The 21,493-nt window shown below is 55.9% G+C and overlaps 2 protein-coding genes across 6 annotated transcripts; one reads left to right on the top strand and one right to left on the bottom strand.

Moving 5' to 3' along the window:
• The first annotated feature begins 1,058 nt into the window (after positions 1-1,058).
• On the top strand, positions 1,059-10,200 carry HPCA (hippocalcin). 2 transcript variants are annotated; one of them, XM_054464234.2, is made up of 4 exons: positions 1,059-1,652; positions 4,411-4,809; positions 9,054-9,159; positions 9,295-10,200. In XM_054464234.2, exons 2-4 carry the CDS (start codon positions 4,432-4,434, stop codon positions 9,390-9,392), a joined length of 582 nt encoding a protein of 193 aa, XP_054320209.1. In that variant the 5' UTR covers positions 1,059-1,652; positions 4,411-4,431; the 3' UTR covers positions 9,393-10,200. The 2 variants fall into 2 exon arrangements, with proteins under 2 accessions (XP_054320209.1, XP_054320200.1); XM_054464225.2 differs by lacking the exon at positions 1,059-1,652 and adding an exon at positions 1,957-2,051.
• Positions 10,149-17,016, bottom strand: TMEM54 (transmembrane protein 54). Of its 4 annotated transcripts, none has more exons than XM_054464203.2 (6): positions 16,754-17,016; positions 13,684-13,877; positions 11,466-11,525; positions 11,111-11,200; positions 10,861-10,995; positions 10,149-10,488 (listed from the first exon to the last, which is right to left on the bottom strand). In XM_054464203.2, exons 1-6 carry the CDS (start codon positions 16,767-16,769, stop codon positions 10,360-10,362), a joined length of 624 nt encoding a protein of 207 aa, XP_054320178.1. In that variant the 5' UTR covers positions 16,770-17,016; the 3' UTR covers positions 10,149-10,359. The 4 variants fall into 4 exon arrangements, with proteins under 4 accessions (XP_054320178.1, XP_054320159.1, XP_054320187.1 ...); XM_054464184.2 differs by having other exon boundaries at positions 11,111-11,299; positions 16,754-17,010; XM_054464212.2 differs by having other exon boundaries at positions 10,149-10,434; positions 16,754-17,008.
• Positions 17,017-21,493: the final 4,477 nt, after the last annotated feature.

The raw sequence follows: 21,493 nt of genomic DNA, 5'->3' as shown, positions 1-21,493 counted from the left end.
CTGAGGGGGTGAGCCTGCAGGAGGCTGAGCTGGGGAAGTGGGGAGAAGGCAGAGAGGGAGCTGAGCAGCCCAAGATGGGGATAAACCGAGTCCCCCAAGGATAAAGAAGAGGATCCAGACCACTCAGGAGAGAGAGGAAGGGGTGATGGGGGAGGGGGCTGAGAGGGTGAGAGAGGGCAGGACCGTCTCCCTGACCCCAGCACAGCTGGTCCCCCAGGCCTGGTGGGGAAATGGGAGGGAGCTTGCCATTGGAGGGCCCTGGGGTGGCGGCTGAGCAGCGAGTCTCTCCCAGCCCCCAGGTCCTCACGCAGGAGGCAGCTGGGAACCACCTACGCTCATCTGGCGTCTCTCACGCCTCCACTGGGGGTCCCAACATCAGAGCCAAGGCACACAGTGAAGCCGGTGTTCCTGAGAGCCCAGCTGTCCCCACCCCACCCCAGCCTGGCTCCTCAGTTCCTCCAAGCGAGACCTCCCCGCCTGCCTCCAAGCAGGAGGGACTAAGGCTAGACTCTGAGGACTTGAGAGGCTCAGTCTGGGAGCCTGGAGGCGGAGCCCTGGGGTGCCAGGAGGGGCTGAGCTGCCGATGCTGAAGAAACTCTGGGCTGAGAAGGGCCCTCTGGGCAGACGGCAAATGCTGCCGGCTTTACCTTCGAAGTAAATCCAGAAACCAGACCCACCCCGGCCATCTCTCAGCCTGAAATGGCCCCTTCTCCCACCTTGCCCCCAACTCCTCAAAGTCTCTTCTTGACATAATAACCAAAGGAAGCCGTCCACATGGAGGTCACACCCTCTCACTCTGCTCAAAGCCCCCCAGGACTTCCCATCTCATCTGGAATAAAATGCCTAAAGTCATTGTCATAGGCCCCAAGGCTCTGGATGGCCCCAATGGCAGTTACCATTCTAACTGCCACACCCAAATCCCAACGTTTAAAAACACATGTCTAATATCGACATGTATATTGTGTCCATTGTTTATTGTCTGCACCTGTAGTCCCACTACCTAGACAGAACAATGCTGGCCGCAGAACTAGTGTTTTATATGTATTTGTGGAATGAATGGACGAGGGCGCACACACTGGAAAAATCACTTAACCCCTTTGAGCCCATTTCTTCATGGGGACAATAAGGACCAACCCCTAGAAATGGAAAAAGGACAAAATCTCAGCCCAGCATGCGGAGAATGTTGCTGAGGCTGGGGGTAGGTGGAGCTGGGCTAGGGGTCATCGACTCTGAAGAGGAGCTGTGCAGTCGGCAGGCAGTGGGTAGGTGCCACAGGATCCCCAGGCAGAAGATGTTCTGCCCTCCTGTCATGGCCTGCACAATCAGAGGCTGAGGAGGGAGGAAGGGAGGGGGTTTCCTTGATTGGAAGGGGGAGTGGGAGGAGCAGCTGACACCAAAGTTGGGAGGTGGGATTAATTCTGAGAGGGGGGTCGGGGTGAGGTCTGGAGTGGTGGGTTTGAGATGGGGGCCGGCTCGCCAAGGTGGAGGTGGGGAAGGGGGCGTGTCTGCCCCCTACCCCGAAGACCTCAGTAGCTGGAGGAATGGGCGCTCCACGCTCCCAGCTCCGTTAGTTGGGAGTTGAGGCGCAGGAGCAGGGAGGGTGCCCAGGGTGCCAATTCGGCCCTCGAAGCGACGTGCGGCTCAGAGCCCAGGTGGGTATAGGGAAGGAAGCCGGGCGGAGTGGCCTGGGATCGCCCCCGGCTCAGGAGAGAGACCTCTTGGCACTACCCTGTCCCTCCATTCCGGCCACCACAGCCGAGGTGCCGAGGAGAGGGGCGCCGCGGTCCTCCTCCCCGGGCAGGGTGCTCCCTCGAGGGGGACCGGGGAACTGAGGGCGTCCCCTTCTCTCTCCGGGGCGGGGGTGGGGGGCGGAGCCCAGCGCACCGCTCCCCAGCCCCCAGGGCTGGCGGGGACCCCCCCCAGGGGAGGGGCTCCGGGTGAGCGCTGCGGGGCGTCTCCCTCGCAGTCCCGCCCGCCCCTCCTGCCGCCCCTGCCGCGCGCGCCGCAGCAGCGCCGCCTTCCCTGCGCAGTCGGTGTCTCCGCGTCGCTGGGTGAGTGGGGGCAGCTCCAGCCGGGGCCGGGGGATGAGGGCAGGGGGTTCCCGGAGCCGGGGGCCCACGTCCAGGGCTTCCCAACACCGCCGCTCCCGGGCTTCCCTGGAATCCTTGCCCCGGGTGGCGGGGGCGCTGGGGACCGGGGAGCGCGCGGTGCTCTCCAGGGTCCTGACCGCCGAGTGGCCGGCCCCTAGGAACGGCGTTCGACCGCCCTGGAGCGCCCCCTCCAGGAGGGGCCACGCGCCGGGCGCTGTCCTAGTGCTGAGCGGATGGAGGCGGGGGCTGGGGGACAGAGCTGAGGGAGGTTTGGAGCGGGTCCCCGGGGCTGGCTTCTCAGGTCGAGCTGAGGGGGTTCTTCCCATACGGGGGACTGGAGGTCTTTGCGGGCAGCTGAATCTTCTTCCAACCGGGAGGGGCAACTCCGAGGGTGGCAGGGAGGAGGGGGCACTGGAGGAGCTCTCCTGCTCCGCGCATCTCTCTGCCCCCACCCCGGTGACCCAGTTCCTTGGACCTTGAGGAGGGCAGTGCGGGACATGCCCCAGACCTTCTCATTTCCTTAGCCCTTTCCCACTCACTTGTCGGGTGGGTCCTTAGCCTGGGCCATAAGAGGCTGGTCTAGAAAGGAGGGGCACCAACTTACAGAAACATGCATGTGACACACCGCCGAGGACACACACGGGTCCTCCAAATGGCCACACGGGCTCATTCCCTCACGCTGTGACGGGTGCATACCTGATCACATGCACATCTGAAGCACATGCAGGGACACAGATGGAAAGACACGGCAGGCAAATGCAATGCAAAAACCAGCGGTACACATCATGCATGAGCACATGCACTCACAACACACCCATTCACATGTGTGCAGAGCTTCATGCACATGTATGCACAAGGAACCCCCTCCTTGCCCCAAGTGGGTGGGGGTCACCTGCACACATGCCTACATCCCTGTGCAGAACTGGCTGGCTGTTTCCTCTTCATTGCCTTCTACTCAGCCTCCACAATCTAACCTGCACTCAGGGGACCTTTCAGGACTAGAGGAAGGGTAAGTGTTGGGGAGGCTTGGATGGGCTTGGGGGGGTCTCCTTGGAAAGGGGCCCCCAGCAGGTCTGGGGAGGTTTGCAGCTCCCTCTCCTGGGACCTAGCAGCACCCCTGGGAAAACAGAAGGAAAACAAAGAAAAATGGCAAGGGTGCCTGAAGGTCCCACGTGCAGCTGGCCATGTGAGAGGTGTCGGCATGCGAGTTGGCGTGTGATGGCATGTGTGAGACATGTGGGGTCGTGGGCTGGTGTGTCTTGATGCACAGGGTATGGGAGTTGTGCGTGGTGCCATGTGTCGATTCGTGTGAGTTGTGGAGCAGAGGGAATGTCGTCATGTATGGAGGCATGCTGACCCATGGGTGGGCGTGGGCTGGTACGTGAGTGGCATGGGATCTAGGGTGTGGATCTGGTGAGCTATGAAGCATATGGTTATCGGTATACATTCGTTTGCACAGTTTTTGTATGAGTTTTGTGGCACCTGGGTATATGTAAGTCATTTTTATTTATTTAACACTTATGTAGCACTTATCTATGCAGCCATGGTTCTAAGTGCTTCACACATATTAACTAATTTAATCCCCAAAACAACCCTCTTAGGTAAGTACTGTTATTACCCCACTTTAAAGATAAGGCAGAGAGAGTTTAAGGAACTTGCCCAAGGTCACGTAGCTGGTAAGAGGAGGAGCTGGGATTCAAATCTAGGTGATCTGACTCTGGAGCCCACGGTAACACCTCCCTCTGCTGCCTCTTGTTGGGCACACCTGTCAGAGGGAGAACAGGGCAGTGTCTGGGCTGCGGGTATATTCAGTGCTGAGCAGGCACATGTGAGGCAATGAGAAGGCAGTGGGTAGGACGGAGGAGGATCAGAAGGTTTTTCTGCACCTCTGTGGGCAACTCTAGGAGGCAGCCTCATAATGCCATGGCTGTGTGACCTGAAGCAGCCACCTCACCTCGGTAAGCCTGCCTTCTCATCTGTAAAATGGGGCAAGTCCCCATACAACCTGTTGTGAAGGTGAATTGATGTGCATTTGTGAAGGCTTAGTGGCCGGCACCGAGAAGGGCCTCAGTAAATGTGAACCCCCCTTCCCATCCTCCCTCTCCCAGGAAAGTGTATGGTCCAGGGAGATGGTGTGGAGCATGGCATAGATACAGGATGCCTGGGTCTAGGCTGTGTGACCTTGGGCCAGTTCCTCTCTTTCACTGGGCCAAACAAGAGGCAGGGATGGCTATTGGCAGGGGGACCCATCTGGAGCAGTGTCTAGTAGCCAGGAGGGCCTGATCACTCCTCTCTGCCCTTGACCCCCTTGGGGACCCAGGTGGGACTTGGCTCAGCGGCCATGGGCAAGCAGAACAGCAAGCTGCGGCCCGAGATGTTGCAGGACCTGCGGGAGAACACGGAGTTCTCAGAGCTGGAGCTGCAGGAGTGGTACAAGGGCTTCCTCAAGGACTGCCCCACAGGAATCCTCAACGTGGATGAGTTCAAGAAGATCTACGCCAACTTCTTTCCCTATGGTGACGCCTCCAAGTTTGCTGAGCACGTCTTCCGCACCTTTGACACCAACAGCGATGGCACCATAGACTTTCGGGAGTTCATCATTGCGCTGAGCGTGACCTCGCGCGGCCGCCTGGAGCAGAAGCTCATGTGGGCCTTCAGCATGTATGACCTGGACGGCAACGGCTACATCAGCCGGGAGGAGATGCTGGAGATCGTGCAGGTGGGCCCCTGGGCCCCTCAGAATGCCGGGCACAGGGCCCGGCAGCTTGCACCCACCACCCCTTTTGATCCTCTCAGCAGATCTCGTAGGCAAGTGGTGGCAGGGGATATTCTTGCAATCCCATTTTAAAAATTGTTTTTAGGAAATATTTCCCATTTAAAGAAAAGTTGAGAAAACTCCCCTATACCCTCTACCCAGATTCGCCAATTAACATTTTCCCACAGTTGCTTCATCATTATCAGTGTGCGTGTGCGTGTGCGCACACTAGTGTGTAACATTTTCTTGCTGTTCTGAACATTGGCCCTTTACCCCGGATACATTAGGATATATTTCCTAAAAATAAGGACATTCTCTTATATAACCCATAATATGATTACCAAAGCCAGGATATTTAACATAGAAACAATGCTATTATCTAATCTACCAACCATATTCCAATTTTGCCAACTGTCTCCATAATGTTCTTTATAGCATTTTTGGCCCTGACCTGGGGTCATGCATTGCATCTAGTTCTCATGTCTCTTTAGCCCCCTTTAATCTGGAATAGCTCCTCATCCTTTCTTTATCTTTTATGAATTGACACTTCTGCAGAGCACAGTCCAGTTATGTCTAATTGATCCTCATTTACACCAGAGGAAACGGATGCTCAGAGAGATAAAGGCACTTGCTTGAGGCCACACAGCCTGTGTGAGTGGGCCATCTGGCACCACTGTCCACATTCCATCTGGATACCCAGCCATCTTTTAACTAATTGATTGAGGGCCCACTATGAGCCTAGCATTCAGTGAGGTGCTCATGAGCTCAGTGCGTACTTACAACAACCCCATGAGGCTCAGAAAGGTGAAGTGATATGCCCAAAGTCACACAGCACGTAAGTGGAGAAAAGCTCTGGCTGGCCACTACTCAGAGCTGTCTACTGAGAGGGCTCTGGACTCATAGCCAGGAGGTCTGGCTTCCAGTTCTGGAAGTGGCCTTCAATCTTAGGTTGCTCATCTGTACGGTGATACTGACTTCACAAGGAGATTTAAGGACCGGATATAAATGCCTTTTGTTAGTACAAGTTTAAGTGTGCTGCATGTTAGCTTTATTTCAGAAACCACCCATCCCCTCAGCCCAGGCTTGAAGATGGCCAGGGCTCTGGTTCTATTTTATCTGCCTTTTTCCTAAGCCTTTACAGGTTTTTTCACCTGTAAAGTGGGGGTGTTAAGCCCCTGCCTCACAAGGCTATTGCAGGAATAGAGTGAGATAAGGACTTGAGTGGAAGGCTTGGCATATAATTGGTACTTGTTAGACATTAGCAATTGTCTGTTATTATTTTCTCCTCTGCACATCCTCTGCTCTAGCCAGAAGGGCCTTTTCAGCATCTTTGAAATGTGCCCTGACTAATCCTTTCACGCAGCTTTGCACAAGCTCTTGCCCCCTTTCCTTCTGCATCTCTGAATCCTTTCCCTTCTGGTCCCTCAGCTCCACAGACTGCTGCCCCAGCCACTGCTGGACTCTTGACTTTGGCTTCTCCTCTTGCTAAGGTCTGGGCCTGCTCTCCAGGTGGAGATGTGATGCCCTCCCCATACCTATGGCTAGAGGGGGGAAAGCCCTAATGTTTGCCATGGACTACTGTGAGCCAGGCATTTGACCCTTTAGTTGCTTGATGGTAGGGGGATCTGGGGGTCCTGATGGTAGGGCCAAGTGGCCAGAATGGTGGAGGATCACCCGGACATGGACAGCAGCTGGGTACTGACCAATCTGAAGGGATGTTGGCATTTTACCACTTAGTGTGTTGCACTGGTGTGTAATGGTAAACCCCAGTCCTGCTGGAGCCACCACGCCCAGGGCATCAGTCAAGCTAGACCCATTCCCTGGGCATCCTCAGGACCCCTTTCTGGTGGCCTCTGCTATCCAGGCCCTGGCTTCTTTTATGGCGGCCCGGGGGCCCCAGACAGCTGGTGCACACAGAGCTCTGCAAGCCCCAGTGCCTGATTAATGACAAGTCGGCTCCCATGAAACCATGAGTAAGCAGCAATTCCAGACAATTAGTTAGGAGGCCCAGGAGAAGGCTATCACAGGGTTACTGGTCACTGGCCCAGTTCTTCTCAAGACGCAGCCGTGTGCCAGGTAGTGGACACACTGGAGAGGAAGAGACTGCGCCTCTTGGGGCTCCCACTCTGGTGGGGGAGACAGATGTGTAGGTCACACTGACAAGCTCAGTGACAGGGGTGTAAAGGTGTCATCTGGGAACCAGGGGACTGAGTGGCAGGGAAGATTTGAGGATGTGGAGGATGAATAATGACTGTAATATGAGCTGCTGTTTACTGACCACCCACTCTAGCCAGCCACGGTTCCTCACACATAATCTCATTTAATCTGAGGAAACTGAGGCTCACAGATACATATGTGTCCAAGGCTACAGTTAGTGAGTAGTTCAACCAGGACGCCACTCCAGGTCCATCTAACTTTAGAAACTTGAGACTACCAGACCCCTCTATTCATGTGCTGGTCAGACAGGTACTGATAAACTGGTCACAACTGTGGCTACCATTCATTGAGCAGTTAATACAGACTGGGTCTAATGCTAAAGGCCCTGCTGATTGTCACTACCCCACACTACCCAAGCATACCTCCAGCAGCTAAGAGGGAACAGGTACAAATCAAGTCTCCACCATCAATTTCCTTCTGAGCCTCAGTTTCTTATCTGGAAAATGAGTATCATGATACCTGTTTTTCAGGGCTTGTGTGAGGTTTAGAAATAGTGCATGTAAAGTACCTGGCACAGAGCGGGCCCCTGATAAGTGGTAGTTAGTATTGTTATTCCGGGCAAAGCCTGTAAATGCTGGAGAATCTGAAGGGCCAGGGGTGTTTGGCTGTTGGCAGAATCACCCAGCCAGGGGAGACCTGATGGAAGAGGGTCAGCAGTGGACAGATTGTAAAGCATCTTAAATCCCAAGGGCCGAATGGTTTGAACTTGGTACAGAGGGCAGTGGGAAGTGCCAATGGCTTTTAAATAGGGAAGTCCCTGCCTGGTGCCAGGTTCTGGGGATATGGGCATTAGCTAGACGTCCAAGTTTGCAGGAACAACCCTGCAAAGACATAATTACTTCTGGAGAGATGTCTGCAAAGGAAAAGTCCGCCAGGCTCTGGGCCCATATGCACCCTGACCCAGCCTGGGTTGGAGAAGACCTCGCTAAGAAAACAGCTTGTAAACTGAGCCCCAAGGAGGAGTGGGAGGCAGCAGAAGGAGCTGGGTGCAAGGCGGGCCTAAGGGGAGGTCTGTGTGTGACGGGAGTGAGGGGGTGGTGTGCGGGCTGGGGACGTAACAGTGGAGATCTGTGTTTGGAAAGAGCTTTCAGAGGCAGCATGGGGGAGAGACCCAAGGGACAGAGGCTGGAAGAGACCAGTGTGGAGGCTGAAGCTGGATCTGAGGCAGCAGAAGTTTATGGGATGGGAGAAGGGAGGCTTCTTGGAGGAAGTGTCGGTCGGGTAAAGCTGGAAGATTGAGGAGACAGGTTCCGTCCTTGAGCTCCAGGGCACTGCGACCCAAGCTACAGGCCAAGCCCTACGTGCTCGGTACATTTAGCGCAAGAACTCTCTTTCACGTCGCCTCGGGAGCTACTGCACGTGGCGGCTGCCGCACTCTGCCCAGCCCAGCCTAGCCAAGCCTGGCGGTCCCTGCCCGCTGCAGATGCTCATTTGCATTCATTTGCATACTGTTCCCCGCCCCTCTGGGCCCAGCTGCCTCTGGCCCTCCAGCCCACGCCGCGCCCCCTGCCGGCCGCAGACGGCCCCGCAGCGCAGTGCCGACCCCTTGGCCCGGCGCCCCCTTTCGACCACCGACCGCGGGCCGCCCTGGGCCCGGGTGCCAGCCCGGTACTTACCCCCGACCCGCGTCCCGGGCACGCGCTCCTCAGCCTGCCGCTCCAGGCCCTCCACTGTCGGGCCCCGGTGTCCTCCAACATCTCTCCTGACCCCCTGCGCCCCCAGATTCCCGGCGCCCGCTCGGAGCTTTTGCTCCTTTCCCACCCAGCCCTCCAAGGGAGCGCGGCAGGGCCCGCCCGATAGCCCCCTCTTCTGGGAGGCCTTCCCGGACACGCCTTCCCGAAGCCCTCGGCTCCCCACGCCTCCGTGATTCCCCACTCCACCTTGCCCAGGCGGGGGCAGCAAACGTCAGAGAGCCCGGGGGCGCCTCTGAATCTTGCGGGTGGGGGCTCGGGCAGGCTCCTCTCACTCCCCGCCTCCCCTCCCGCCCCCAGGCCATTTACAAGATGGTTTCGTCCGTGATGAAGATGCCGGAGGACGAGTCGACCCCGGAAAAGAGAACTGAGAAAATCTTCCGCCAAATGGACACAAACAACGACGGTGAGGGGCAGGGGCGGGACGGGGTGGACGGGGCGGGCGCCTTTCCCTCTCTCCCTCCCTCCCTCCCTTTCCCGCTCTGCCTCCCCTCGATAGGCTGCCGCCTCCTTCCCCATCACCGCTCCCCTCGCCCTGCAGGCAAGCTGTCCTTGGAGGAGTTCATCCGCGGGGCCAAAAGCGACCCGTCCATCGTGCGTCTGCTGCAGTGCGACCCCAGCAGCGCCTCCCAGTTCTGAGAGGAGCCAGGTTCCCCTTCCTCCCTCCCTTCACCGGCCCCCTCCCGGCTCTTAACTTCCTCTCCCTTGTGTGTATTCTGGCTGGGGGCCAGATTGGGGAAGCCCTTCTCCCCGGGTCTGCCCTGTGGGGGGCTTCCGGAAAAAGGAACCCTGCGGTACCCCCAGGCCAAAGCAAGTAAGCGGTCAGCACCCCCCAATCCCAGAGGCAACAATAGAGACACAGGCTGGGTTGGTCTGCCCCTCAGTCAGGCCCCCTTACCCACCCACCAGCCCCGAGGCCAGACTCCTCCCCCAAAGGGGCAGTCCCTGTCTTGCAGGTCTCAGCTTGGGGGGTGGGGGGAGTCATGCCCAGGGGAGGAGCCTTTTTATCTGGAGGGGAGAGAAGGATTCTAGGGGTGTGGAGTTGGAGAAAGAGGCTTCCCTGAGCCACCCTTCCCTGCAGAAGGGCCTCAGCCCTTCCCACCCCAGCCCTTGCTGGTCCCTAGGCCAAGCCACCAAATGAAACCTTCCAGGATACTAGCCCACCAGCTGTGGGTCCCAGAAAGCCCGCCTGCCTTTTAGCACTTTGATACACACAGACCCACGGAGCTCTCTGTGTTTGGCCTCTCACACACACACAGGCCCATAGACAGATGGGCAGATGCACCCAGAGCCCCATGCACAGTGTTCTGCGTGGGAAAGAGACACGGTCCCCCCGGCTGAGCCCCTGTCCTCCCCTCTGTCCCCCCAACCGCCCCCCCTGCATGCAGCCAGATGGAGCATCTCTGTTCTTTTTAATAATTTCAGAATAAAGTCTCATTTCAGTGCAGTGGGCTGGGTGGTGGGGGAGAGGGTTGAAAGCCCCACTTGGGTTCCCCGAGGGTCCATTGAGCCCTCTCAGGCCAGCTCCAGGAATCCTGGCCTGGTCACAGAGCAGAGCTGCTTACAGGGTCCTGGTGGCCATGGGGCCTGGGCAGGATATCATCTCTCAGAGGGTCAGAGGCTCAGAGCTGGTGCAGCTCAGCAGGTCACGGCCCTCCACCAGCTCTGGGTTCTCCCGCATCTGCAGAGACACAGGAGGCTGCCAGACCCACTGGTTCTCAGCCTGGGTCTCCTCCTCCAGGACATCCGGGAAATGGAAGGAGGTGAGGGCTGGAAGGATCTCTGGGGGCAAAGGGGCATCACTACCCACTCCACTGCAAGAGCCAGGCCTGACCTTTGGAATGCCCTCAGTGCGAGCCCAGACACCCCTGCCCCTCCTTCAAGACTCATCCTGGGCCCTAGGAGAGCCAGGTGTCAGTGTGTGTGACTCTGCTGGGAGATCTCACCTCTCCGAGCCTCCAGGCCTCTCCCTTTGCTCCTGGGGAGAAAACTTTTGCCCCATTTCTCAAGGTGGGGGCCCATACATAGGGGTGGGGCAGAGCAGCTTGGGCACCCTGGCAGGGGCTCCCAGGAAATCCACGGAGTCAGGGCTGTGGAGGGAACTTACCATGTGGTGGCTGCTTTTCCCCCACCAGGGCCTCAGCTCCAGCAGCTGGTGGGTGAGCTGAGCGCAGCGCAGAGCAAAGACGTTCTCCGCCACGCAGAGCACTAGGGCGATGCCCCAGAGGCACAGGCTGGAGCTCTGCGGGGCATGGGGCAGAGATGGCTGGCTGGAGTTGGGGGTGGAGGGTGGATTCCAAGAGCCCTTCCCACCCGTGCGAGGGCCTGGTGCCCCTACTCCAGGCCTAGGTACTCACATAAATGCGTGTGGGGTCGAAGGGACAGTCAGGTGCGAGGGCCAGTAGTTCAGAGCTCCCAAAAGTGCAGGCAGCCAGCAGCGCCTTGCCCTGGGTGGCAAAGGTCACGGCGATGGAGGCCAAGAGGCCGAGGGCACAGGTCAGAGAGAGGAGAGCACAGGCCACGCTCGAGCTAAACACTGTCCAGCGCTGGACGGGGGAGGCCACTGGTCAATGGGTGTCGTGCTTGGCCCCCATGGGCAGCTCTGACCTCCCTGAGGGTCAGCCTTACCGCCTCCAAGGAGGCCAGGCTCTTGGCGGGTGGCTGCTGTCCCTACCCTTCCCTCACAGCCGCATCCCAGGAGGCACCACGTACCAGGGGGGTGCTGGGGAGGTAGCGTGACAACACGATGGCTGCGATGCCTGAGGTGATGACCTGTAGGGAAGGCTCAAGTCAGCCCTGACTCCTTGGCTAGAGGAGCAGGGGCAGGGGGATCAGGGCCACTCTGGGATAATGATCTCACCGGCGCCAACCATTGCCCTCCAGACTCCCCCACCCCTCACCCGCTGCTTAGCCTGGGCCTCACATCTCCATCTGCCTCCTTATAGTCCAGCCTGACATGATGTTTCTAAAACAGTCACTCCCTCTCTACAACTATCCATGAGTCCCCACTGCCTAAGGCTGTGTCTCAAGCAGGCTCATGTATCCTGGGGCCACCGGGGCATGCCAGGGTATGCATGGGACACCCCTTTCTGGAATGAAAAAGATTGTGGGAGAAACTAACCCAGTTAGCAAGGAACTAAAATCAAAATTGTTACATTGAAACAAACCAAGACATGTTATGGAGTAGAATTTTAAATCTCTGGGAGTATTTTCAATGATTCCAGGCTCTCAGTGACCAGACCCCAGCCCCAACCCTGCTGGCTTCTCAGCCCTACCTGGGCTACCTTCCTCCCTCACTGCTCTGGATGTGGATGCCCATACACAGCCTGCTCAGGACGCTGCCCACGCACCCTCTCACCAGGAACACCCTTCCTGCTCCTCTGCCCGTGTGGATCCTGCAAGCCCTGCTCAGGTTTGCACACGTTTCCCTAACCAGCCTTGATCCCAAAAGGTGGGGCTACCCCACAGTTGAGCCCAACAGCTGCCATCTGGATCTTTGGGGTCCACCCAGCCAGCCTTCCTCCTGATGTTCCTCACTGGACCAGGCTTGGGCCGGACCCATTTGAGCCAGGTGGTATGACGGGGTCCTGGGTTCCAGGCCTAGCATGTCTTTAGTTCACATGAGAGCCACGACAGAGTGCCGCAATCTCTGTGGGCTTAGCCCCACTCTGCAGGATGAGCTGACAGAAAGGACACTGGTTTTGGTGTCAGACACAAATAGGTTCCAATCCGGTTTGGCTTCTGTGTATCAGCAGGAGGTTGGGTGAATCCGTGAGTCTTGGTTTCCTCTTTTGTGAAACAGGGATAATAATGGCCCCCAGTTACTGGGAGCAGCGAGGATTAACTGAGTAAGTGAGGGGAAGGCTGAAGTGGTCCAGCTCAAAGCCCATCCTGGTGGACCTCCTCGCCCTGAGCTCACTGCCTTCCCTGCCTTGCTCGCAACAGTATTAGTCAGAGGAACTCCAAGGACCCTGCACACATCCGCCCAGCTCAGCCCTGTCCCACCAACAGAGCCTCTCCTTCTTGCTGGGACCTATGACCCCCATTCTCCCAAGCCTTGAGGCCAGCAGGCTGTCTGAGCTTTATTTTGCAAGGGAGGAACAGGCCTAGAGAGAGAAATAAGTCCCTCAGCCAGGAGGAGGCAGGGATGGAACTCAGACACTGATGTGAGGGAGGATCTTCCCCCCAGGCTGTGGCCACTTGTGCTGACCGGCAGGAAAGAGCTTGAGACTACCAGACCCCTCCATTCATGTGCTAGTCAAACAGGTACTGATATCCGGTCACAACCGTGGCTACCATTCATTGAGCAGTTGCTACAGACCAGGCCTAGTGCTAAGCTCCTGTCAAATTGGTTTTCTCAGAATCTCCAGAACAGATCTTAGCCATTTCCACCTCCAACCTTCCAGTCTCCCGTTCTCTGTACTCGGAATGCCATCTCAGCTTCCTTTCCTGCCTATACTAGCCTCAGCATGCCAATACGTAGGTTCTGGTCATGGCAGCCTGTCTCTGAACTCCTGCTCATCCGTCAATACCCAGGTCAGAGGCCTGCACTCTGTGAAACCCTCTGGCACCCTCCCAAGCTCACCTCCTGTTCCTTTCTTCTGTCCAGTGGTGCTGTGGATATTCCTCGATGTAATAATCATCTTAGCTCACAGTAGTGGGCGCTAACAACATGCCAGACACTGTGCTAAGCACTTTGTGTAGATGATCTCATCAGTACCCATCAGGACCCTCAGAGGTAAACACTGTTACCATCTCCATTTTATAGATGAAGAAGTTGAGTGACTTGGGCAGTTGGTAAGTGGCAGACAAAGGGTTAGTCCTTGAGGCTCTCTGCTTACCACCACAGGCTCTGGGTGGGGACCTGTTGAAGACCCTTCAAGCCCCCTCCAGCCTCATCCCACCAACCACCCTCCCAGCCTGGCCATACCACGATGGCGGAAGTGACAGAGAGGATGTTGACCACGCAGTACTGCAGAGCCACCGCATCTTGGGGGGTGCCCACGTAGCGCAGCACTGTGCCATGGAACAGGGCAGCTGTGATGAAGCTCACATGGCCCAGCACCACCAGCACCAGGCCTGTCTTCATCAGCAACTTCCGGAAGTCGCCCACACTCAGGCCTCCTGTGGGGGACAGCTATGTCAGGGCTGTGCGTGGGGCTTATCCTGCTGGGCAGAAGGGGAAGCTGAGGCCCTGGCCCTAGTGATGGACATTGGGTTCTAAACGTATTTCTGGATGACTTGGAGCCAGTAAGTTGTCTTCTTTGAGCCTTGGTCTCCTCATCCATAAAAGGGGTTCGGGATGCCTTTGTGAGAATCCTTGGGACTCTAGGGCTGGGCAAGCATACAGGTGGCTCTTAGCAGTAGCGCTTGTTAGTGTTCAACGTCATGAGTGGGGGGCGCTAGCTCAGGTCTCTAGCTCTAGACTTTGAGATCCTTCCACTAAACTCCCCATTCACTGATTCGTGTGTTCACTACACGTGTTCACAGAGTGTCTGCTCTGTGCCAGGCCCTGGGGTACCACGGTGAGCTCCACAGTCACTCTCCAGGCCACAAGGAGCCAGTTCATTGGGCAGGAATTGGGCCCTGCTTGGTACTCAGATTTGTGGATAGGGCCTGGAACACAGCAGATGCTGACACTGCTGCTGAACTGAACTGCCCAGAGCCAGGTGACTTGGGGAGGTAACTCAAGGCTCTGAGTCTCCATGTCCCCATCTGTAAAATAGGAAGAAGAACCTTGCCTCTTAGTGGGTCCATGAGGAAGTGGATGGGAAAGTGTGGCGTACCCTGAGGGTACTGGGAAAAGCAAGATCTCAGTGCAGGGGGAACCTGGCAGGATGGAGTGAGTGGGGGAAGCTGGGATCAAAAGAACACTGGGACTCATTCAGATGCTCTCAGTGGCCAAGTAGCTGTCCAGCCCTACCTGCACATGCCAGCTCCCAACCTGCTCTCTGAAATTTGCCCATAAGTCCTAGCTCTGCCTTCAAGGAGACACACCACACCCCCTGGCCCTGCCAGCCCCTCACTAGAGCCAGCTCTGAGACTTAAAGACTGTGGTCAGGCCCTAGAACTAAACATCCCCTTCTTTAGCTGCTTCTGATGGGATGTGACTCTGAGTCCCTTCCTAGACCTCCGTCTCCTCATCTGTGGTAGAGCGGTTTGGTCATATTTAATATATGGTAGCTCTGCAGCTGAAAAAAAAAAAGTGGTCATGCCTCTAATTCCAGCACTTTGGGAGGGCAAGGTGGGAGAATCACTTAAAGCCAGGAGTTCAAGACCAGCCTGATGAACATAGCAAGATCCCATCTCTACCAAAAAGATCAAAATAAAAAATTAGGCAGGCATGGTGGTGCATGCCTCTAGTCCCAGTTATTCAGGAGGCTGAGGCAGAAGGATCTTCTGAGCCCAGGAGGTGGAGGCCACAGTGAGCTATAATCGTGCCATTACACTCCAGCCTGGGCTACAGAGCCAGAGACCCCGTCTAAAAAAACTGAAATCTCTACATTGGACACTCTGGGACATCTGTCCCAAGTTGTGCCAAGAGACAGTGTCCAGGGAGCAGGAAGGGATGGGGCCATTCAGTCACAGACTTGCTGTGTGACTGTGCACCAGCCCCTCCCCTCTGGGCCCCAAGTTCCACATCTATAAAATGGGGAGGCATTGGTCTAGCCAGTCTCTGAGACCCCTGGAGCCTGCAGGACCCTCTGGAGCTGAACTAGGTCTAGGAGAAGCAGAGGGCAGACGATGGGCTGGACAGGCACCATGAAACTGGAATAGCATTGTGAAGATGGACTGCCAGCCAAGCAGGAAGGGGCACGGCAGCTTCAGCGCAGGAGCCTGACCCACCTCACCCCATCCACCCACCTACCTACCTGGGAGCTCAGTGTCTACCTTCCAGCTCAGGGCTGGGCTCAATAACAACAGCATCCCAGGACCAAGACTTTGGTCAAAGAGGAGGCACGGTGCCAGCATGGGGCTGTGCCTGGAGCACTGGACTGAGCCTGGAGCAGTCCTTGACTTTTTAAATTAAATTGGTGGAGACAGGGTCTCACTCTGTAGCCCAGGCTGGAGTCCACTGGCCTGATCGTGGCTCACTGAAACCTCTGCCTCCTGGGCTCAGGTGATCCTTCCACCTCAGCCTCCTGAGTAGCTGGGCTAAATTTTTTTTTTCTTTTTTAAAATTTTTTGTAGAGACGGATTTCACTATGTTTGCCAGGCTAGTCTCTCCTGTACTCAAGCGATCCGCCTCGGCCTCCCAAAGTGCTGCCTCCCAGATGAAGCCCAGCTGGCTTCATTTCTAGCTTACCACTGCGGGAGCGCATAGCAGCGCAGCCGGCAAGGTGCTAAGCGCTTTACTCTTAGAAGCTGCCCTCATCCTCATAGTAGTCCTAGGAGGTGGGAACTACTGTCCCCCTCTTACCGACAAAGAAACTGAGGCTCACAAGGTCTCTCGGCTAGACAGCGGGGATGCCCCAGGACTCTGCGGCCCACAAGCAGCATCACAGTGCCCAGGCAATGAAGGGAGGGGGCACATTAGTCCAACTCCCCCGCTGCTGATCCTTTTTGCCCACGGCTTTCCTTCCTGGCCTCGGGAGAGTGGAGAGTATGTAAGTGGGAGCCCCTTGTAAGGCTGGGGAAGCTGAGGCCTGGCCCCGGGGTCCCTTCTGGGTAAGATGGGGCTGCTCTCTCCAGCGTCTCCTCTGCCGCCCACCCGGGGGTCCCCGAGGGCAGTCGTGCGCCTCCGCAGGAAAGGCAAGAGAGGGCGAGGGTAAGAGACGCTACAGCCACATCGAGAAGACACCTGCAGCGCTCCTCCCTCCATTTCACTGCTGGGGAAACTGAGGCCCAGAGAGGAAAGTGACCCGCCCCCGGCCTCGTAGTAAGTTAGAGGCAGAGCAGGTGGCCTGGCCCCCTGGGGGCTCGGGCTCCGGGCTCAGTGCTCCGCTCCCGTGGGAGGGTTGGGGTGGTTCGGGGCCTCCCGCGCGTCCCCCGTCGCTCACCGAGGCGCAGACACATGTCGGCTCCGCGCTGGTCCCGCCCCCGGCTTCAGCGCGGCTCCAGAGGCTGCGGGCCGCCGGGGGACCCTGCTCCCATCCCGCTGGCCCGTCGCCCGCGCGTCCCGCACCGCCGCGCTCGCCCACTTCCCGCCCGGAGCCCGGGGCTGGGCGGCGCTGGGCCGGCCTCCCTTCCCGTCACCCCCCGGGCCGCCCGGCCCCGCAGCGCCCCTGCGGCTCGTGCGCTTCCCGGCCGGTCGGACCGGCTGAGCAGCCGGTGGCCCGCCCGCTGAGTCAGGCGCCGCCCCGCCCGGCCCGCCCGGCGCCGAGCCGCCCTCCCTCAGCCCACCCGCGGCGGCGGGCCCGCTCTACAAAGGGAAACTGAGGCTCTGAGGAGCCGCCCCGCGCGGGCCCGCGGGCGAGCTGGGGGCTGCACGCGTAGCTGTGGTTACCGTGACCTGGGTGTGGCGCTTGGGCGGAAAGCCCCGGGGCCCAAGGCTGGGACGGAGAGGGGCAGCTGCTGGGGACTGGGGTCTGCCCCTGCCTGCTGTATGACCTCAGGCAAATCGCCTCCCCTCTCTGCGCTTACCTTTACCGCCCGCGAGTCTTGTCTTCCACGCCGAAAAAGGCGCTTTACGTCTCCTTCTTGGTCGGGAGGGCCTCAGTTCCGTCCTTGGAAAATCAGGGATAATTCCTGTCCTCTAAGGTCGTGGTGAGACAAAACAGGATACAAAAATTAGGTAAGAAAGCGCTTTCGGCCGGGCGCAGCGGCTCATGCCTGTAATCTCAGCACTTTGGAAGGCCTAGGCAGACAGATCACCTGAGGTCAGGAGTTCGAGACCTGCCTGGCCATCATGGTGAAAGCCCCCCCACCCGCCCCGTCTCTACTAAAAATACAAAAATTAGCCGGATGTGGTGGGGCAAGTCTATACTCCCAGCTACTCTGGAGGCTGAGGCAGGAGAAAAGCTTGAACCCGGGAGGCAGAGGTTACAGTGAGCTGAGATCCTGCCACTCCGTCTCAAAACAACAAAACAACAACAACACGCTTTGGAAACTCTCCAGACTGTCTTTATGGACAAAGTGTAGACCTAGCAAGAGCACATAGTAAGAGCTTTATTAGTACTGCTCTGGGTTGCTGAGCCCTTTAATGTGTCAGGATGGACCCCAGTGAGGTCCCTTGTTAGTCTCAGCATCCCTTTGGTGGAGGTACCTTGCCTGCACCTTTGGGTTCAGAGACCACAGACCACTCACCTAAGACCACCAGCTGGAAGTGGTGGAGTAGGTAGGAGCCTGGAATCCCCCTGGGTCTCTGTGCCCAAGTTCTGTAGAGTGGCCACATTATGGCCACCTCCCTGGGCTCTCTCGGTCCTTGGAGGCCCTTACTGTGGGAACTGGACAACATCTGTTCACAGCTTGCCCCACTTACTCCACTGGGCAGTGTCCCAGAGGCCAGGGGCTGGCTGGCTGTCTCTGGGTGCTTGGTTGGAGCCTGTCCTGGGGTCTGTCCACTGTCTGTGTGTCTTTCTGCACACCTGTGCTGACACCTGCGGCGCTGTGCGTGTTGGGCAGTTGGGTCAGGTGTAGAGCCTCTGGAGTTTGGAGAACGCATTAACACCATGGGAGGGAGTGGAGCCATTTCTCTTAGGAAGCCCCGTGGGGCATCCCATCTGGTGACCCCCCCAGCAGAGCTGCTTCCCTGTCACCTGCTGTCTGAAGGGGGATAATGTGCAGGGAATTCCGCGTGGGGAGACAGATTTGTCAGGTGGAAGGGAAGATGGGGGCAGTTTATGAAGACATCGGGCTGGCATCGGAATGTTGATGTCCTCAGACAATCTTTTAGTAGGGCAATTTGGGTAGTACTTACTCATATTATAAATGTTCAGACACTTGTGGCCGGGTGCGGTGGCTCACGCCTGTAATCCCAGCACTTTGGGAAGCCAAGGTGGGTGGATCACGAGGTCAGGAGATCAAGACCATCCTGGCTAATATGGTGAAACCCTATCTCTACTAAAAATACAAAAAAAAAAAATTAGCCGGTGTGGTGGCAGGGGCCTGTAGTCCCAGCTACTCAGGAGGCTGAGGCCAGAGAATGGCGTGAACCCGGGAGGTGGAGCTTGCAGTGAGCCAATATCGGGTAACTATACTCCAGCCTGGGTGACAGAGTGAGACTCCGTCTCAAAAAAAAAAAAAAAAAAAAAATGTTCAGACACTTGTAAATGTGGCCCAGAAATTCCATTTGTAGATCTTTATCCTACGCACCAGAGTGCAAAGATATGCATGCATTTAATGGTGTTTGTGGACAAACTGTTCCTAATAGCAAGCAATGGCACCAAAGTGATAACCAAGAGTGATGCAGGAGAGTGAGGGGAAGGATTTTGCTTTTTGTTTTACACATGGCTGTATGGTTGAAGTTGGAGTCTTAAAATGAATTCATGCCTTGGTTTTGTTGAAAAGAAAGGAAGGGCCGGCCTGGCGCAGTGGCTCATGCCTGTAATCCCAGCACTTTGGGAGGCCAAGGCAGGTGGATCACTTGAGGCCAAGAGTTCGAGATCCGCCTGGCCAACATAGCAAAACCACCATCTCTACTAAAAATACAAAAATTAGCTGGGCATGGTGGCAGGCGCCTGTAATCCCAACTACTCGGGAGGCTGAGGGAGGAGAATCCCTTGAACCCGGAAGGCAGGGGTTGCAGTGAGCCGAGATTGTACCACTGCACTCCAGCCTGGGCAACAGAGCAAAACTCTGTCTCAAAAAAAAAAAAAAAAAAAAAAGAAAAAAAAAAAGAAAAAGAAAAGAAGGGCCCCTTCATCACCATTGCCCTGCCCTCATTTCACCAACAGCTTGTGATGCCAATGCCCATCTCCCAGGGGCTGCCCCGGAGAGCGCAGGTGGTCACTGCAAAGCCGATGTCAAACCTCATGTGTGTGCATGGATGTGGCTTCTCTATCAGTCAGTGTCAGGCAGTCCTATTGACTCTAACTCCTGCTGGAGCCTTCTGGAATTAGGTTGGGGACCTTTTAAATGCTTTTGTTTCCAGATGCATAGATGATGATTCTCTTTTATCCTTGGAACAACACAGAATTAAAGATAATCACTCCATTTTACAGATGAGAAAATTGAGACCCAGAGAGGTAAAGGACTTTTTAAAGACCCTACAACATACATCAGTGGTAAAGCTGAGACTTGAACCTGGACCTGTCTGACTGTGAGGCTGCTCCTGACTTCTGAGTGTCTGTGTGTTGGGGGTGGCAAGAGCCACAGTCCCCAGGAATGTGCCTGCCCTCTGGGACCTCTGAGGAAGGAAAACTTTCCACCTGCTTCTCTCCAGACCATAATTTCCCAGCCATCAGCCAACCTCAGTGGTCTGAAGTTTTGCCACTTCTTTACCTTATTGCCACTTCTTTTCCTTATTGCCATGTGGCCAAAGTCCAGCAGAGGCAAGGCTTGGCCTCTGCTCCACCCCTCTGCACGCTGGCCTGAGGTTCTGGAAAGAACTCCAGGTCTGAGCTCTAGTTCCTTATCCTCCATCAACTCACTGTGATATCCTGGCAGCTCACTGCCATTTTCTGGGCCTCAGTTTCCCTATCTGTCAAATGGGGATAATGATTTTCTTTCCAGGCTTCCCAGATTTTTTGAGCCATAAATGACTTGTGAGATATGAAAGTTCATTGGAAGCTAGTCAGAGAAATACAAATAGCAATTATCTTCCTGGTACATTTAACAACCAGGTGTGGCCCGTGCACTTAGCTGGGAGCTGGATCTCCCTAGGGCAGGGGCTCCCATGGGGCTGCTTAGCTGGGGAGGTGAGTTCAGGCTGCCAGTCCCTGTGCATCCCCTCCTCAATTTAAAGAAGGTTGCCATCCCTCCCTGATTTTAAGAACTGTTCCTCCATGTAAGTAAAGCCATCACACACAACTGTACCAGATTCTAGTTTATGTATGTATATATCTGTATATAAAACTAAAAACCAACTGACCGTGCTTGTCTGAGAGAAGAAGAGGCAGTTAAAGGAGACTTTCACTATAGCTCTAAAATTTTTTTAAAAGCAAATATGACATGTTTACAATTATGGATTCTAGATGGTGTGAATAGGAGTGTTTGTTACATTAATTTTTGTATTCTTTTACATGTCTGGAAAAAAAAACTCATTATAGAAAAATTGAGAGAAAAACAGAAAAGTATAAAGCAGAAATCAGGCGGGGCACGGTGGCTCATGCCTGTAATCTCATCACTTTGGGAGGCCAAAGCAGGTGGATCACCTGAGGTCAGGAGTTTGAGACCAGCCTGGCCAACAAGGTGAAACTCCATCTCTACTAAAAATACTAAAATTAGCTAACGTGGTGGCACGTGCCTGTTGTCCCAGCTACTTGGGAGGCCGAGGCAGGAGAATCGCTTGAACCTGGGAGGCAGAGGTTGCAGTGAGCCAAGATCGTGCTACTGCACTCCAGCCTACGCGTCAGAGGGAGACTTTGTACCTCCATTCACATTTTGGAAGTTTTTTGTGCCTTTCTTTCTTTTCCCCCTCCCTCCCTCCATTCCTCCCTTCCTCCCTTCCTTCCTTGCTTTCTTTTCTCTTCTTTCTTTCTCTCTCTCTCTCCCTTCCTTCCTTCCTTTCTTTCTTTCCCTCTTTCTTTCTTTTTCTTTTTTTCTTTCTTTCTTTCTTTCTTTTCTTTCTTCCTTCCTTCCTTCCTTTTCTTTCTTTCCTTCTTTCTTTCTCTCTTTCTTCCTTTCCTTCCTTCTTTCTT

The sequence above is a fragment of the Pongo pygmaeus genome, chromosome 1 (assembly GCF_028885625.2).
Source record: "Pongo pygmaeus isolate AG05252 chromosome 1, NHGRI_mPonPyg2-v2.0_pri, whole genome shotgun sequence".
Lineage (NCBI taxonomy): Eukaryota > Metazoa > Chordata > Mammalia > Primates > Hominidae > Pongo > Pongo pygmaeus.
The sequence above is the reverse complement of the archived record's forward strand: the minus strand, read 5'-3'. Positions and strand labels throughout refer to the sequence as shown.